Here is an 18228-nt window from a genome sequence, read left to right as displayed (position 1 = left end):
CAAGGATGCACCGCCTCACAAATAAGCTCCTCCTTGTGAGGCACTTCTTTTTCATCATCCTCAGTACTACCAAAAAATAAAGACAGCAGCTGGGAAGTAACATCAAATCTTGCTTCCTCACCCACCAGCACATGGCTGAAAGCAGGCAGCAAGCACTGCCCCAACACAAGCCCTAAATAAAAGCCTTCTCTGCAGAGACTGAGCTGCTCCACTCTACATTTAATAAGCAAAGTCAATTACCAGTCCTTATAGGCAAAGGGCAGGAATGAGCACATTACTGAGCCTGCCAGGGAAGACTGGCTCACTGGTGGAACAGCCAGGTGCTCCAGCAGCTACTGGAGTAGAGGCACAGATATATCAGAATCACCACAGGCCCAAAGAAGAGCTGTTATATGACAGAAGAAGCAAGATGGAGGTAGAGCCTGTGCAGTGCCTACTGGGGTAACAGTGGGCTCTTAGGGAAAAGCCCACAGAACCCTCTCTGCAACCAGCCACCTCCAAAGGCAGTAAGTTCTCTATGCTGCTTGTCCCCGAGATGCTTCCAAATAAGATCCAGGACACACCTTTGCTTTTTCTGTTTTTCATTTATTGTTCAGTACGGGACACAGGTGAGGTAAGACATCTCACAAGGATCTAAGCTGACAGGTTCCTTGCTGATGGAGCTGAGGGATGCAAGACTGTGGTTCCTTTTTCCTCCCCACAGCACCAGCGGCCCCCTCTCCCTGCAGGGCTGCAGGGAAAGGGAGAGATACTGGCCAGGTGGGCTGTGGGCTCTGAACAGGTCAACGGGAAACTGAGGATTCAGCTCAGAGAGGAGACTGTCAAGACTCTGCCAAGACAGGCTCCTGCTCACAGGACTCTGACGTGGTGGGGGTGGTTAGCAGAACATCTACAACAATGACTGTGGAGGGGGAAAGCCTCAGGGAGGCCTCCGTACTGAGACGTGTGCAACAAAAGGTCCCTTCTTGCTTCCATTTCTTAACCACAAGGGACAGCTCCTCATGGGGTGCTTCAGTGTTTGGCATTGATAATATCCACGAACTCTGGCTTGAGAGAAGCTCCACCAACAAGGAAGCCATCCACATCATGCTGAGAGGCCAGCTCCTTACAGTTGCTGCCAGTGACAGAGCCTAAGGAGGGAGCAGTGTTTTAAGGTCAGATGTGCCAGCTCTAGCAAAATGGAGCCAGGGCAAAAGCAGGACTAGCAAGGTACCAGCCACCTCTTTCAGACAGCAAGACTGTTTCCCATTTATCCAAGCAAGCTACCCAAACAAGCTAGGAGGTAATTCTTTATGCTCTCCAAGTCAAGAGTTTCCTTGCTAGGGAGAGAATGATGTACAACTGCAGCAACAGGTAGAGAAACTAAGCACTTCTTGCCCTGGAAAGTTGCTCCAGACCCACTTACCTCCATAGATAATCCTAGTTGACTGAGCAACAGCATCAGACACATGACTTTTCAGCCACCCCCGCAGCTTCTCATGAACTTCCTGAGCCTGCAATACAACACAGGAGTCACACTGAGGCCTGAGCCATTCAGCACACAGTTCCCTTCCAAAGACAAGAGAACAGATATTCTCTAAGTCACTAAGATCTCCAAGAGATTCTCAGTAAGAATCTTCAGGAAGGTTTCCTGAGGGGGAAGGGTCAGTTGCTCATGTCATCAGCCACCTCCCCTGCTCATACCTGTTGGGGAGTTGCAGTTTTACCAGTTCCAATAGCCCAAACTGGCTCATAGGCAAGAACCACCTTACCCCAGTCCTTCACATTATCTAGGGAAGAAGGAGAAGGTAGATGTAAGCACAATACCCCCATACTGGGAAGAGGGGAGCTGGAAAATGGCTAAAAAAACCCAAACCAACCATTTCTTTTTCCTCTTACCAGCAATAGCCTTGGTCTGTTCAAAAACCACCTTCTCTGTTATGCCAGCTTCTCTCTCATCCAACTTCTCTCCAATACAGGCAATGACTCCAAGGCCCTCAGCCAGAGCATGAGCCACCTTCTGCCCAATCAACTGGGAATGGAAAGGAAACAAAGCAACCAATAAAACAGGTTGGAGGTCTGTTTTAATTGCTCACTTTTCCAGTCTTTGCAGACCCATCTTAGCTGGACCATGTCTCCATTCTATGAGGGCACTCACCTCATCAGACTCTCCAAAAACATGCCTTCGCTCCGAGTGGCCTAGGATCACCCATGCAGCTCCAATATCCTTGATCATTGCTGGGCTGGGGAGAAAGAAGATGACTCACTGGAGGAAATTCACATCCCAGAGGCACCCTGACTTTACTCTCTGGGGCTCACCTGATCTCTCCTGTGAAAGCTCCCTTTGGTACCTTGTAACAGTTCTGTGCTGCCACTCCAATCTTTGCATCGAGCTTCTGGCGGGCAAAGTCTAGGTAGATGGCAGGGGCTCCACAAACCACCTCTGCAAGGCAAAGGACCCTGTTACCCTTGCGACAGGAGAAGGGAAGAAACTGTACCCGGCCACTGATCCCAGCCCCAAGAGGTCATCCCTCTCTCCTGGGAAGGCACAGCCCGCCCCTCCTCACTGACATTTGGGGGGCCCTCTGCCACAGGACAATCCCTGCTATCCGATAAGGGGCTGGACACGCGATACCAGGCCGACGGCCAGGTCACAGGGGTCCCTAGGAAAGTGTCCAGATAAAAGATCGGGTGAGAATCCCACCCTGCAGCCTGGGTCTGGCTGAACCGGGAAGAGCCGGGTTGTGCCTGGGGTTATAACCGGGCACGGCGGGGCAGCGCAGCTCGGCTGCAGCGCGGCGCTCCGAGAGCCCCGCTCCCAGGGTGTGGGGGCCAGGCCGAGGGCAGGCGCGGGGTCCCGGGCCCGCGGGGTCTCCCGGGATCGGCCGGGAACGCCCCGGGGGTCGGCCGCACGTGGCGGCCGGGCCTGCGGGAACCCGGATCCGGTTTCGCGGGTATATTTAGCGCCGCTGCCGCGGGGTTATATTTAGGCCCCCGCCGCCCTCTGACATTTGCCGCTCCCCCGCCCGGGCCCGGGCCCGGTCCCCGGCTCCGCAGGGCCGTGTGGGACGTGCGCTACGTGCGGGCCGCGCCCTCACCGGTGTCGGCGGAGAGCTTGGCGCTATTCAGCGTGTGGATGAGCTCGCCCAGGCTCTTCTTGTCGCCGTTCATCTTCCAGTTGCCCCCCACGAAGAACTTCCTGGGCGCCATGGCAGGAACGAAGGGAAGCGGGGCCGGCACCGGAGGAGACGCGAAGGTCAGCGGCGGCAGCGCGAACAGCGACCGGCGCCCTTTTTATAGCCCGGAGGCGGCCGAGACCACGCCCCCATAATGCCCCGCCCCAAACCACGCCCCGCGGCAAAGCCCCGCCCTTTGCCCCACCCGCGCTCTCCCGCGGCCGGCGGGGGTCAGACAGGAGCCAGGGGGGTACTTCGACTTTTATTTTGTCCCTCGTGTATTTTGGCATGTCAAGGGCACACAAGGGGAAGCGCTGCTCGTGGCCCGCCCTGCTGCCTGCCCCACGCCCTCGCCCGACAGGGAGGGCAGGAGGAACCCCCCCCATTCACAAGCCACACGCACACACAAGCCCTCTCCTCTCCTTCCGGACAGCAAGGAGGTGGCATCATCCCACCAAGCAGCAAAGCACTAGGGCTGTGTGTCACGGGGGTGAGGACAGTGAGGACATTTCCTATAGAAACAGATATTCCCAACCCCCCAAACCCCCTTCACTCATGTCCACGGGGGCTCCAGCCCCCAGTCGATTAGTCAGTGAACTTGTGTCTCCCTGTGTCTCCACAGAGAGGCTGTGAAGGGACTGGGGAAAGGAGCAGGGATGAGAAGGACCCTGCTCCCATCCTCACTGCCCCCACCCCTTTCCCCCCCACACCTTCAGCCCAGTCTCCCCCCACCACACACAGCAAGAGGATGTTCTAGCTGGGAATCCGCTGGTAGAAGTAGATGTAGCCCAGGTCCTTGGGGGGCTTCTCAGAAGCACAGACTTTCTGGTCGTTGTAGATCACCCACCTGCAACAGGCACAAGAGGAGCTCAGGAATGCCATTCCACGGTTAAGACACAACTCAATTACACTCACCTGCTCTCAGCCCCAAACCCCCCCTCCAAGACCTCTAAGGAAAGGGGGCACGATGGGGATTTAAACTAGTCTCCCAGTTCCCTTACACTGCAGAAATCCTTACCTGCCATCTTTCTTGATGTGACAAACATAATGTCCACACATAGTTGAAGTGCCCATGTGGCTGATGAAGGCAAACAGCTGATATTCTTGAAAGAAGGAGGGAAGAGAGGATTGTCAGGGAAAGACGTCTTACTCCCTAACACCCTGTACAAGGCCCTCTTAGACAAGGATCCCTGAAGGAAGCTTTGCTGGGTAATAATTTAGAACTGGATCAAGTGTGACTGTGAGCATTCTTAAGGCCAAGCATACAGGGAAATAGGAGATGCTAACTTCCATTTAGCCTTTTCTCTTCCAACTTTTTATTTGGGCCATGGGTGCTGGATGGGTAAGGCAGGGATTTCACCCCCTTACAGCATCCAGCAGCACTGGCACAAATTCTGCTTTTTTCAGTGGGAACCAAAAGGGCAAAAAAAGCCTCCCAGAACCACTGGATAAAAGCAGCACAGCCCTTCCTGTCTTTCACTTGATGGCACTTCCCCAACCTCTCTCTTACTGGCTTCTATGTAATCCTCATCCAGCCTGAAGGGTCTAGACTACTTTGCCATTCCTTCCCTCTTCCTCTCTGCTTCCACCTCTACAACCAGACCAGCTCTGCAATAGCTGCTGCTGCTAAAACCTGCAGTACTGCATGGATCAGGAACAACAAAGAAATGTTGAGTTTGTATGCCAAAATCCACATTCCTATTGCCTGAACTCACTTCCAGGCCCATCGCGCACTTTGGGACCCACGGGGACGGATTCAGAGATGGACTCGGCTGCCGAGCGCCCCTCTGAGATATCCATAGCAGCTTCTGCATCGAGGTCATCAATGTGACTGAAGATCCAATCCACAGCACGCTCCAGACTGTTGTTCTGGAAGGAAGAAGAAGACAGTGAACTTGAGAATTCTTGATCCTGGGAAAATCCTTGCACTCTGGTGTCACCCATGCCTCTCACCGTGGCTCTAAGCGCTTTCATTGCCTGATCCCGGGAGAAGCCCATGGAGACAATGGTGGCCACACTGTCTTCTGAAGGAGGGTCTGGGCAGGCAATAGTTGACCCTGGCCCACTGGATCCAGGGAGAACTAACGGGTTAGCAAAGTCTGCAGCAGGAAACACAACACAGCTCAGAGTAATCAGATGTCTCCAAGAGTGTACAGCCCAAGTCCAAACTACTTCAGTTTTCCACTGTGGTAGTAGGACACAAGAAAAGCCCAGAAGCAGTAAGCTTCACCATGGCCATGGCCTCATACCTGGATCATCCATATGTGACATGACCCAGTTCATGGCGGCCTCAACCCCACTATTCCCCGTGTAATACACGGCTTTGCGGCAGGCATCCATGGGAAAGCCCATTTCCACTAGCTGGATAATCACTGACTCGTCCAGCATGGGTGCTGTGGGGAGACAGAAGTTAGAGCCACCCACTCCCACCCATCCCATTTCATCTCGTGCTGGCTCCATTTCATCTCGTGTCACACACCCTCCAAAGCCACTGCTACCTAGCTTTATTTCACACTGAGTTCCATCTCTTGGCTTTTCTCAGCCACCTTTCTTCTCCAGAAGAGCAGTCTCACACACCAGCAAAGTGATTCAACACATGAACTCAGGAACACTGGCTCTTCCCTAGGCTCTGAAACCAACCTCCCACTGTGGTTTGTGAAAATTAAATACCCCTATGAATTAAATCCTGTATAAATCCCAGATCTGCCTCCCCTAAATGCACCGGACATGCCACCCCATCTTGCACAGAACAGGGACCAACAAACCCCCTTGCATAACGCCGTTGCATAACAGGCATGCAAGGGAGGCAGCTGGCAATCGCTGACAAAAGGATAGGGAAAGTCTGAGCAAGTGGGAAACTGCTAGCACGGGACACAAGGCAAGGAGAGCAAGGAAATGAGTCAGGCATCAGGAAGAGAGGAGGAGAATCACTAACATGTCGGAGAGGAGAAGTGAGGGGAGCAGAAGGAGTCGTCGTCCTCGTTGCCATAGAACCCCAGGCTACCTTTGGGCTCATCTGGTGTCACCAGTGGGGGTGCGATGTCTGGCATTTCCTCTTCTCCTTCCTGCAGCCCCGTTCCCTGCAGTGCAGAGATATCCAGCTCCTCTGGCATTTCAATGGAAACATCTGCAAGATATGGTCTTGCTCAGCCTCCATGCAGGGGCAGAAACAAAGGACTTGGCTGGGAGATCTAGAAGGGTAAGTCCCTGGGGATGCCTGCAGCAACTTTTGGGGTACTCTCCTCCTGGCAGTAACCACAATATCCATATGTGATGACTCCCAGTACCTATATGCTCTGGATTTCTCATCCTCCTTACCAAGCTTTTTGGGCACCCAGTCCAGACCGAAAGTGAACTTCTTGATCTGGATGACCAGATAATCTGGGAAAGAGGCGAACCGTGTCGTTCTGAAAGAGACATGTAACATTTTTAAATACCTTGTCAGCAGAGATTGAGGGTATCTAGCTGATCCAAGAAATCAGGGAGTAGGACAGAGCCATATCCTGAGCAAGTTGCGGGATACACCTGTCTGTGTAACTCTTCTGTGCTGAGCTTAAAGCTCCTCAAACACAGAACCATTTCTAAGGCAGAAGCTCTGACAAGATGAGATGGAATGCAAATCTTGGAGATGAGAAAAAACAGTACATATTCTCTACCTTCCAATGTTGTATTTTACAAGCCTGGTCAGATTTGGTTTAATTCAAGTCTAACCCTTAAGGAATGTAGTGGAAATAACATCTTTTATTAGACCAACAGATACACCTGCAGGAACTGTCATGAGCACTTTTTTGGATATGAAACAGAAGTAGCGAATTTTAAGTTAATTGAATTTGATTAAACATTACTTAGTTAGACAATTTGAGAGAGAATGTGCCTGGAATCTATAAAAGAGAGGAGAACGTTTGTGAAGGGAGAAGCACCTGTAAGTGTGACAGATACTCATTATCAGGTGATAATTCAACATGCTGTAGAACTGAATTAAGTGACAGTAAAGTGTTTGAATACAACTCAATAAAAATTAAAACAAAAGGTCACTTTTCAGTGTGATGTTTGTTTATAGTAGCTATTGCTTAATAATGGAATATTTGTTTAATAATTTAATTAATTAATTAATTACTCCTTGAATAATGGAGTATAGAAAAGCATTTGCAACTCTTTGATGACTTTCATTGCAAAGGAACACTCAGCATCACAGCAGAAAGCTGCTTACATTTCTAGTCTTGTCACTTCAACTTTGCACTGTTGCATGTGCTACAAGCAGTGAGAAAAATTAAAGCTGTTTTTTAAACCTTGCTACTAGCATTTAAACTAGCATTCTTTCAAAGAACTCATGCATCTGTTATACTCAGTGTTCTGCTCAAATCTTCACATTCAAAACTTGAAGAAATTTTAGATAGTGCAAGATCAGTGTCATCATACAGTCAGTACAGATTTCAAAGCTAAATTTTAAATTTATAGTAAAAGCTACTACTTTTCCGAAATATCATTGTGTTTTCATAGCCTCTCAGCAACTGAAATCTGATGGCCTGGACTTCACTAGCACTTCTGCCTACTGAGGGCAACATCCAGCACTGAGGACTGATCCCCTCTCTGCTTCAACGGACCCAGAGTGTGAAGGACTACGAAGCTTCAGTAATGGTTCTTCCCCCAAGCCACTACAAGAAGCCCCCAGAGATGCAGCCATGGCCAGCTCATCACAGCTTAGCTGACACACACTTACTTGAGAGCCACAGACTTGGCCTGCAAGGCTGTGCTCCAGAAATCATCCACCTGCTCTGGAGCTCCATAGGCCTCTAGGCAGGAGCTGAAAGGCACCTTGGCTCGCACCAGCTCAGGCAGCGGCTGCTTCTCCTCCTCTGCCTGCCTCTTCTTCTCCTCATACTCCAGCAGCTCATCTAGAGAATAAAGCAGAGGAGTCAAGGACCACCTCTAGGTACCTGCAAAGCGACTGGTGTAAGCTACACCCAGAGGCAGAGCAGGCCTATAGATACAGGCCATCGAGAATGGAGCACGGCTTCCAGAGCAGTTCTGCTACTGCAGTCACTCCTGTTGTGCTGCTGAATCACAGCCCAGCTTGTGGTGGCCGAGGGAAAGGCTCTAGAGGGACATCGCCGTGTCACACCACCTCTGAAGATATCAGCCCGATCCCACAAAAGCAGGAGAAGGACCTGGCCTCAGAAGTGGCAAAGAAGTCCCTCTTTCATTTAAGGAGTTCTGTAAGAATAGTACAATATACAAGCATAGGACTTGCAACTCTTCTGGTGTTGGCACATTACTGACCTTTGTTGAGTGCAGCATCCATGGGCACAGGCAGCTGCATAATATAGTCCACACGCTGGGTATATTTCACCTTTTCTGTGGCCAGGCACTTCAGCTTCTCCTCCACCAGGAAACGGAAGACCTCGTTAGGGTTCTCCGAGCTGCGGCAGTTCCTCTGAAGAAGGAGAAATTAAAAGCACAGATGTAATATCAGAATGGCACAAAAAATGACCTGCAGTAACAGTGATGTCACACAGCACACAGCTGAAGAGTAGTCACTTCTGTACCCAGTACCCTGGAAAAGACAGCAAAGAGGAAACTTCTGGACCCATTGCTCCTACAGAAGAAAGTTTACATCTCCTGTAAAGCTGTGACATTCCCAAAAAAGATTACTCCATGGAATCAGCCCTGAAAACATGGCCAAGCACCTCTCCTTCTCACCCTGGCAGGTGCTAGAAGGCCCATTTCCCTCTGTTCTCTCCCTCTCTCGGCTCTGACTGCCAGCTTCTCACCTCCACTCCTCACCCCTTGCTATGGGAAGAAAATCAAGCTGGACTTTTCCATGATTTGCCAGATAGACTCAACCATTACCTCCACCATGTTGATGAAGTGCAGAAAGAACTCCTGGGCATCCTGCTGTCGGTTAGTGGAAAATTCTGGGTGTCCCTTTCCAATGAGGGACTTAAACATGCGTGGAGCAATGCCATTTTGCATACCCTGCAAAGAACAGTGTGGAAGAGGAAGGTGGTCATAATTTGCCAAGCATGTGTCCTGGCATGTAGCACTCTATTCTTAGCCATGCTTTTCCTCAGGTGACAGGCCTTGCAACAAGCCCCAGCACATCTTCAGAAAGGGTTCCCCCTCCTTTGACATGTAGCACACAATACCTCATGCAACACACGCATCAAGGGGATGCTGCGTCCAAGCCTCACCTTCTGATCAGGCTGCTGCTCTCCATCTGCAGAAGCTGGCCTTGAATACTCCCCAGAAAGCAGTCCATGGCCCAGTTTGGCTCTGGAAGGACAAAGTCACTGTTAGTATTAATGTTTCTTCAATCTCACATGCTCCAGGAGCCACATCAACCCATCCAGCTCTAACACTGCCATGGGCTATCTCACAGCTTTCTCTGCTGCACCAGGCAAGATTATCTTATTGTGGTCTGCTCTCTCTGGCCCCTGGAGACATCACTGACTTCAAAGTTACCAGGGCTTTAGGGTGCCAATCTCAACCACTGCTTGCACACTGAGTAGAACAAGAAGGAACAGCTGGTGCTGAGCCACAGAGCAGCTGTGCAACAGCCAAGCTGAGCTGCAGCCTGATGGTGGAACGGAGCAGTGTCTGACTGTGCAGGAGACAACAGGGCACAGAGAAATTGTCTGAGCCAGAAATAGCACTGCTGTGAGCCGACTGATCACGTTCTCCCAGAGGAAAGATTGACTGCATCAGGCACTTAATGGACAAGAGTATGTGTTCAGTGATTTACTCCTGTGCCCAGACCCTCCTGCTATTCCATTTCACTTGTCCTTCCCCATCATTATTGCCATTTGTCTGGAACCAAACCTTACCAAATCCTCCCTTTGCCCACGTAATAATCTATCAGGCTTTTTCACCTTAGTCCCCTCTCAGTGAACACCTCACTCCAGGCTGCCCAAATTTAGAATCCTCCTCTACCACTGAACTCCTTGTCCACAAATGCCACCTTCCATTCCTCCACCCCAAACTTCCACAGGCTTGTTTGAGAGCAGCTGCAGCACAGACTTGACATACTTGAAATGCAACCCCCTCCCAAATCGTGTTCCTTCTTCTGCAAATTCTCCACACTTGAGGGAAGGCTCTTTAAGCATACATAAGTTATCCCCTGAGAATAAAGCTGCCTCAACCTACGTATCCCCTTTACAATCTCCCTCCATCAAAGAGAGCAAGACCCTTTTAACTGTTATGCAGACAGAAGCTGCCTCCCAAAAATCCCCCCAGTTTAACAGGCACAACACACATAATACATTTCAGAGCCTGTCATGAACACAGGGTGCACTCTGTCCTCTCCATCTAGGGCATTCAGCTGAACTTCCTTGGCTTAGATCCTTATTGATCACTGAGGATCAGTGTCTCTGGTGACAGGCAAGGAAAGAGAGGTGAGGCTTGAGGGAGAACCCTGGAGAAAAGAAGTACAGAGGGGATGCATCTGGGCAGCCTCAGCCTTCCTTCTCTCACCAAAATTCTACGTACACTTGTGTGCTGAAGTCCTGTGTGGGGTCCGAAGGTGCACTTTGGAATATCTTCTCCAGCTTGTCCACATACCTGCAGGGCAAACCAGAGCAATCTAAGGGATGTGCTGCTTCATCTGGTAAAAATGCAGTTCTGAGCATGATTACTGCCACAGAAGCGCCCAGCCCGAGGGGACCTTTGTACTGATCCCAGACTAATGAAAAGGAGTGATTAAGCTCACTTACTTTCTCTGGAAGTCTGGGATACTGAACAGCACCTGCATCACAGAATTGAGGTAGCAACTGTTGCCCAGGTTACGGATACCAGTGTACCCAGGCCCATAGAGGGGCTTGAGCTGGACACCAGACTCCTGGATGAGCTCCCACTCGCCAATGCGCTGGTTCATGTCTATTTCCAGTTCTGTCATTGTCTTGTCTGTCTGCAGAGGGAAAAAACAGGAAAATCCTCAAAGAAGACTCAAGGCAACATCAGAGGTGTGAAAAGTGCAATGCTGTAGAGAAACAGAGTCAAATCCATTCTGTTTTATTCTGTAAGTAAAGGAGGAAGAAACAAGAGTTGTTTCCATATATATGAATACCTGTGACAAAGAGGAGGGAAAAGAAATATGGGAGACCATATCTGAACCATTTCCTAGAAAGAGGCATGGAAACTACACACTAACAAAAAAAGCTCAGCACTTGGGACTCTCCCTGCCCACAGTACTGACACATAACGCCCGGGAAATAAACCTGATGGACGTGAAAGAAAGGCAAAACAGGCTATCAAAGAAGAGAGGCAGATGAGACAACTCTATGTGTGACAAAAAATCCCAGAGTTTCTTGACCAGGAATGGTTCTGCATAGCCACAGAAAGCTGGAATCTAGCAAAGATCCCTCAGAGCTGCTGCTTCTCTCTCCCTCTGGGCCTATGGAGGACACCACTTCCTCCTCACCTTCTGCATCTTGAGCATGTCAATCCCAAAATGTGCCAGGTGTTCTGCCAGGTTGGGATCCAACACCATGTCATCCTCATCATAGGAGTAGACATCTATGCAGGAAAACAGAAAAAAAAGGAACTTATAATGGCCTGTGATTTCAAATTCACAGCTGGATGAAGAAAGCACTCAGAACTGGGAGTTTTGACAAACTGAGCCATTGGACCTTCTGCCCTTTCTCAGCAGAATAACATTAACAGACAGAACGGTGTTCTAAATCCTCCTAAACACGTGACAAGACAACTTTGTCACCAATCAGGGTAGAGAGCTACACTGATGCCAGGAGTAATGAAAGTGGGTTACTGTGTCATATACTCTCCACTCAGGATTTGAACACACGATTCTTTGATAAACACCTCAACACAGAAAATCAGATGGCAACCTGGATAACTATTCTAAAAGCTCTCAATTACAAGGGAGGGGCAGAGGAAGGCAAGGCTTTTTTATCAGCTTGTTCTTTGCCTCACACAAGAAGCAGGTCAGAGACGCAAAGTTCACAACGGGATGACACTGCGTGCTCCAGGCCACAAGATGGCCAACACCACCCTGATACCTGCAAGAGACCTGCGTCAGCCTGAGAGGTGCCCGGCATCCCTAAGCCTGGGAGGATCCCCCTTCTCACCAGCCCCATCAGGAGTGATTGTTCCCAGTTTCACAGCCAGCGGGTAGCCGGTTTCCCGATAGTGCTCGACTGCGTGGTTGTTGCCACCACTGCCGTCGAAGTAGCGCCGACCGCAGAGGATGGCTCCGTCCGTCATGTTCAGCCACAGGTTCTCCTTCATGTCACACTTGCTGCACTTCCAGCCACTATTGACAAGGAGCAGAGAAAAAGAGATCAGAGGGAAAACCTCTGGCTTCTACCTCCCAAGCCCTCGCCATTGCTGCCCACTGCAATATCTGTAGCGTAAGTGATCTGATTCCTCTTCTCTTACAGAACACTGAGAATCCTGATATACCCTAGTGTGCCACCTCCCCTGAATCTGCTGTGACAAGGCACACCTGGAGACTCACAAAAGAAGTCTCATCTGCTGCTGCAGCCCAGCACAGGAGAAGGGCCTGGGACACGAGTGACACAGCAAGTTCCAGTACTATGCTCACCACGGTGGGATGCGGACATCGTTCTGAAGCTGGTGCAGGGAAAAAGCGTGCTTGGAAACACGTCGAACCTCCCCATCCCAAGCCTGCACCTCCTGCTTCCGTGAGGCTGAATCTGCTGTCAGGATGGCCTCAATCGCACTGGCAATCTGGAATCAGGACAGCAGGAGAAAACATGAAGGGCTGGCCTACCGCGGTAAAGGCAAAAGAAGCTTCCAGCACCACAGCATTCCACATTTAGGCAAGTTGGTTGGGACTTTCGGGAGCCTCAGTCACACACAAGCCAGAACTCTGTAATATACAGCAGTGTGTAAGTTCAGAGCATTCCTGGTGACTGCCAGCTAAGACTTCACGGCAGCTCTGCAGGATCCCTTTTACAGGGCAGTTTCCTTCTCTGTAATGGTACATTTCTTTATCAACAGCAACCACAGCCCTCCAGCCAAACATACCCTGTCTTTGACCATGTCTGGTAGTCCCTCCAGCCCATCACGTGGAATATCCAAATGGTCCGGCAAAATCACTATTTTTACATCTTCATCATATTCAAACTTTTCTTCTGTGATGTCAAATCCACCTTCTACACCTACAAGAAGAAAAAACATTGTGGTAATAGGTGAAATCAAAGAGCTTGAAAAGCTTCTTTCCCCACAGCTTACATGAAATAAGGCACCATGACTAAGACAACAATCTAAATCAGTGATCCACAATCTTTCTCCCACTTCTGGATCCCAGAGCTTCTGCTGGTTCTGTGAACTTCACAGGAACAATTATAAGCCTAATGACAATAGATTTTGTTTTTCCCAGCTCTTTTTACAGATGCTTAAAAACAATCTCCAGACTCTGGCTACAACCAAGAAGAAAACCAAACCTCCTCTAGAGAGGCATTGGCCAGAAGAGAGCCAAGATAAAGCACGGGTGTTCAACCTTAACCAAAATACTCAAGACAATGAATGGAGATGTGCATGAAGAGATCATCTTGTAAGCCAGGGCAAAGGTCAGGTCTATCAGCATCTTTCAGAAGCCTGCTTCTCTTCCTTGCCTTTTCCAGAAAGAATAGTCTAGAGTCCTGCACTCAAGCAAGAAGAACCAGGAGCTTCTCCGGAACCAGAACATCCAAAATTGCAGAAAAAGTCTGAGCAAAGGTACAGTGATAGTGGTTTCTATTCCACCTAGCTGTGCTCTCCAGAGGTTGCACCAGAAACTGTAGATCCATATATTTAAAGGTTATTTGCCAGTGGAAAAGAGTCATCATGGATGCCCACCAGAACATCTGCAGTTTCTGCAGATTCCCTCACCTACAGTTTTTGGATTATATAGGTACTCAGAGGAAAAGCTTGGCCTTCTCTGTTCTGCAGATATTCACATCCTACGTCCCAAAAGGAAACAGGCAGAAGACACATGGCTTATTAGCAGCCTAAACCCCCTGTGTTTTTAAAGTGAATTTCATTTATTCCCAGAAAAATTGCATGCTGAGACTGCAATAATCTCTGCAACAAATATCTGAACATCTGCAGCAGCAACAAATCCCTGAAGGGAAGAAAAGCTTTTGCTGCTCAGTGCCTCTGCCTCAAGAATCCTGTGTGCAACACAGTTCTGATAATCACTACTGTATTTCCTTAAAACATTCTTGACAGAAATATCCAGTCCCATGGTATCTCCTGCAACTCCCTCCTTAGATACCTACAGTTTTTACACTATGCACAATGCTACATATGAGCACAATGATTTTAGAAAACAGTCACCAGCATCATGCAACAACGTACCTAGATAATCCTCTTCTGTGCCTCTTCAGCACAGCCCAGAGATTTCCTGTCACCACTTCAGAGAGTAAAGCAATAGACAACCCCCCAGGGTATTACACAATTCCTGAACCCTAAACAAACTAAACCAGACTGGTGAGGTCCCCTCAGGTGGTTATGTGAGCCTTCTGAGGCTCCAGATGAGGAAGAGGGTCTACAGCCACCAGCTTGCCTTGAGGTACACTGCCTCCCTTTCCATGGTGGTACCTAAGCACTACACACCACAAAAGTCCATCAGCCAACATGCAGGCATAGGAGGCAAGCACTGTAGATCTTTCACTGAGAGGGGGAAGTGAGGTACAGAGAGATCAAGGGCTACATTTTGTTCACAAATCTTTCTGGTACTTTAAAAAAATCTCCCGTATCAGGATTAGCTATACCACCACAGTACAGCTAAAACAAATATAAAAAAAACTTCTCCTAAACTTGACACCATTGTCTCACAAGGCTAATACTCTCTTTTATTCTCTCCTGCTCCATTCACACCACTAAGCTGTTATCACAGGCAGGTATTTGCCAACCCACTGACAATACTTGTTGAAAGACCTTTGTAGAATTCAGGATGCAGAAATAACTCATAATGCAGACCAGGCCTCATGTCTGCCAAAGCAGCATAATCATATTTATACATAAAATCACTGGCTATCTGAAGAAACAGAGATTCCAGCCTCAGTTTTGCTAGAAGAGATCTTTGGGGCTCTATTCAGCTCACCAGCAAAACAGGGAGCAGCTGCCAGTCTTAATACTGGTGTTTGTGCTCTGGCAGAAGACGAGTCACTGGGCGTCTACACCAGGGAAAAAGTGAGCCAAAATCAAGACATTCACAGCCCAGATTCTGGATTTCCCTCTAGTGGTCAGCTTCCAGCAAGCCAAGAACCTGTTACTGCTACAAATGCTCCTGTTCCTTCCTTTATGTGTCTCCATAATGGCTCAGAAATTACCAGCTGAGACTGTTCCAATAAGCAGCGTCTCCACTGACTGCCACAACAACCCTCTCAGTCAGTGAAAGACAGTAATGGGAACATTTGTTCTTCCAAAAAAATGAATATTTAAAATATTTTTTATGTTTTAATGTTCATATGTATTTCCTCCAGTATCAACCTTGTAAGACCTAATGAACCAAAAATGTTAACGCAGCATTTCCCATTAATTTCTTCCCCATCTGTATCAATAATGCTAGTTCAATATCAGAGGAGTTTAAAAAATAGTTTGTCTGCCAGGACCTTCAAGCTTACTTTTCTCAGACCTAAATTTTCTCAAACTTACTTCAGCCTCATGCTGGGACATTGTATTTAAGCAACACTCCCAATCTGGTGATCCCCACACCAAGCTGAGTCAGGCATGCAGGGTCACAGCAGAGGATAATAAACACATTTATACATGGAAAACAAGATGCAACTTTGGACACAGAACACAACCACCACCTTAATGACTGTTCTACAGACACTGCTCACCCGAGACACACTGGAAAACAAGAAGTCGGAATTTGGCCAGGGATACTAGCCAAGAAGAGTAAAGCAGAAGAGACAAACCAGGCAGCTCCTGGCTCAACACAGGGACCATACATACAGGACATAGGTGCTTCCTTACCAATAGCCAGGCGAGTTGGTTTCTTCCTCGGGGGGTCCCCAGCACTGGAGTTGGTATCTTCTTCCTTCTGTGGCATTGAGAAGAAATAGGGAAATAAGAGTTAAGGGGACAGGCATGCTGTGGCAAGCCTTAGGGATTGAAATCAAGCTACTCTGAAAACAGAAGGAAACCAGGCAGAAACAATGTGGGCAATCCATACAACAACTCAGCAGAGGCAGAACTGAAGCACTGGCATCCCTCAATTCACAGCAGTATCTCAGGAGAGATTCCATGTATCTGATGGAATACACAGACACAGCCCGGCTCTCAATTTCAGAACAAGTTTGAGTGTATGTATTTTTATTTTTTACCGGTTTACGTGTTCTTTTGAGGTGCAGGTAGACCCGCTGGCCTGTTTTCTGATAGTGCTTTTCCACATACTGCTTCCCAAAGCCCAGGAACGTGTTCATGCAGATATACAAGCCGCCATCTGACTCCTGGAAGGAAGGAGGGACAGAACTGAAGGGAGGTGGTAAGGAATGGCATTCCAGCTGCTAGGATAGGCATGGCAGACTAGTCATTATTCATTAAGTCATGGCAACAGCTCATTCCTACATAGCAGCCACAAGTAGCTAGTAAGAAATAGGATGGCAAGCCCCAGCCTGGCTGTCCCAGAAGAACAGGTACTCCTGTCATGATGATGTATTTAAAAAACTATTTGTGTGTTAATTTATGGCAGGATGCTACCAAATCAGGAAAGCTTGATTTTCCACAAGAGTTTACATTGTAGAAGGCCTCTAAAACGCACAGTTTACAAGTTCAGAGCACGGTACAATCATTACCAGCAAAACTGTGGCACCCTGTCCAAACACATGACTCCCAGTGCCATAGGGAATGCTGCCAAGCTACAGTGTGAGGAAGGTTAACAGACCACTGTTTACTTTTGCTGTTGTGTTCAAAAGCCTGTGAGCAAGCAGCTTGGAAACAGATACAGAATGTGCCCCCACCATCCCATCAGCAGCTGGAAAACACCACACTCATTTTCAGCAGAACCCTTTTCAAACTGAAGGGGCGGGGGACCCAAATGCAGGGGCTGGAAAAAGAAGAAACCACTCGGAAGCTTTCAGAAGCTGCTGGGACTGAGACACAGCGGGCAGCGCAGGGTCAGGCATCACTGTGGAGCTCGGGCAGGGAAAGAGGGCCAGGATGCCATGTGCCGCTGCCTCGAAGGACCCGTATCTTCCAGCTGCAGCCCAGCTCTGCCGGGCTGGGGCTCAGCTCGGACGGGCGCCCGCCAAGAAGCTCAAGGGGCACCTCGCCCTCCCGCTGCCTTCGCCGCTCTTTAGGTCCCCTTAGGCCGAGCGGGGGAAGCGCAGGAAGCGCAGGGATGTCAGCAGGGTGGAGATGGCTGGAGAAGGGACCACTGCCATCTTAATGACACAGCACCGCCTCGCCCCCCGCCCGCCGGGCCACGCCGCGCCGCGAGGCCGGGGAGGAGGCTCAGACTCGGGCAGGGCGGGACCCCCGGCCCGCCCCACCGCCGCCGAGGGCGGGCCCGGGACGCGCCCGACCCCCCGCCCCCCGCTGGACTACAAGTCCTGGCGAGTCCCGCACGGAGGGTTCGGGCCGGGGGCGCTCCCTCTTTAGGGGCTGCCGGCGGGCCGGGCCACCGCTGATCAGGGCGAGCGCCCTGCCCACGCCCGCCCCGGCCCCCGAACTACAGCCCCCAGCGCGCCGCGGGCGGGCGGGGCGCGCCGCGGGGCACGCCGGACGTAGTAGTCCACAAAGGACCCTGCGCGCCGCCCGGGAACAGCCGCCGCGGCCACCGGGGAACCACAAATCCCGTGAGGCCCCGCGCGGGCGGCGCCCCGGCTGGCGGCGGGGTGGGAGCCGGCCGCGGCGGGAGCAGCCCGGGCGGGCGGGCGGGCCGGCGGCGGGGCGCGCTTACCGGCGTGTCGAAGGAGAAGGCGCACTCGTCCTTGTGGACGCGGTCGCCGGCCTTGGGCACCCGGATGGACGGCAACACCGAGAGCAGCGCCTCGCTCAGCTCCGCCATGACAGCGGCTCACCGCGGCACCGCCTACAGCCCCGCCCCGCCCAATCGCAGCCCGGCGCGGTCAGGCGGGTCCTAACCAATCGGAAGCGAGGCTGG

At 50.3% G+C, this 18228-nt stretch overlaps 2 protein-coding genes across 3 annotated transcripts; both read right to left on the bottom strand.

Annotated features, from left to right (window-relative positions):
• Positions 1-564: 564 nt before the first annotated feature.
• Positions 565-3275, bottom strand: TPI1 (triosephosphate isomerase 1). Its single transcript, XM_059838221.1, has 7 exons — positions 3078-3275; positions 2299-2422; positions 2138-2222; positions 1879-2011; positions 1684-1769; positions 1406-1493; positions 565-1130 (listed from the first exon to the last, which is right to left on the bottom strand). The coding sequence occupies exons 1-7, from the start codon at positions 3187-3189 to the stop codon at positions 1012-1014; spliced, it is 747 nt and encodes a 248-aa protein (XP_059694204.1). The 5' UTR covers positions 3190-3275; the 3' UTR covers positions 565-1011.
• Positions 3276-3404: 129 nt separating this feature from the next.
• USP5 (ubiquitin specific peptidase 5) lies at positions 3405-18186 on the bottom strand. 2 transcript variants are annotated; one of them, XM_059838219.1, is made up of 20 exons: positions 18025-18186; positions 16448-16573; positions 16098-16164; positions 13158-13291; positions 12712-12857; positions 12236-12420; positions 11572-11666; positions 10865-11058; positions 10641-10712; positions 9347-9428; positions 9006-9131; positions 8436-8589; positions 7876-8050; positions 6474-6562; positions 6091-6282; positions 5405-5548; positions 5109-5254; positions 4871-5024; positions 4174-4258; positions 3405-4002 (listed from the first exon to the last, which is right to left on the bottom strand). In XM_059838219.1, exons 1-20 carry the CDS (start codon positions 18130-18132, stop codon positions 3909-3911), a joined length of 2568 nt encoding a protein of 855 aa, XP_059694202.1. In that variant the 5' UTR covers positions 18133-18186; the 3' UTR covers positions 3405-3908. The 2 variants fall into 2 exon arrangements, with proteins under 2 accessions (XP_059694202.1, XP_059694203.1); XM_059838220.1 differs by having other exon boundaries at positions 6160-6282.
• Positions 18187-18228: the final 42 nt, after the last annotated feature.

This window comes from Haemorhous mexicanus, chromosome 2 (assembly GCF_027477595.1).
Source record: "Haemorhous mexicanus isolate bHaeMex1 chromosome 2, bHaeMex1.pri, whole genome shotgun sequence".
In the NCBI taxonomy this organism is placed as follows: Eukaryota; Metazoa; Chordata; class Aves; order Passeriformes; family Fringillidae; genus Haemorhous; species Haemorhous mexicanus.
The sequence above is the reverse complement of the archived record's forward strand: the minus strand, read 5'-3'. Positions and strand labels throughout refer to the sequence as shown.

What these genes read in the sequence shown, in the direction of transcription:
- TPI1 (XM_059838221.1), bottom strand. Translation starts at nt 3,189, where the DNA reads ATGGCGCCCAGGAAGTTCTTCGTGGGGGGCAACTGGAAGATGAACGGC. An exon ending in TTTTTGGAGAGTCTGATGAG is followed by an intron (nt 2,012 to 2,137) that starts GTGAGTGCCCTC and finishes TTCCATTCCCAG; the next exon opens with TTGATTGGGCAGAAGGTGGC. An exon ending in AAACTGCAACTCCCCAACAG is followed by an intron (nt 1,494 to 1,683) that starts GTATGAGCAGGG and finishes GTTGTATTGCAG; the next exon opens with GCTCAGGAAGTTCATGAGAA.
- USP5 (XM_059838219.1), bottom strand. Translation starts at nt 18,132, where the DNA reads ATGGCGGAGCTGAGCGAGGCGCTGCTCTCGGTGTTGCCGTCCATCCGG. An exon ending in TCAAAAGAACACGTAAACCG is followed by an intron (nt 16,165 to 16,447) that starts GTAAAAAATAAA and finishes TCAATGCCACAG; the next exon opens with AAGGAAGAAGATACCAACTC. An exon ending in ACATGCTCAAGATGCAGAAG is followed by an intron (nt 11,059 to 11,571) that starts GTGAGGAGGAAG and finishes TTCCCTCTGCAG; the next exon opens with ACAGACAAGACAATGACAGA.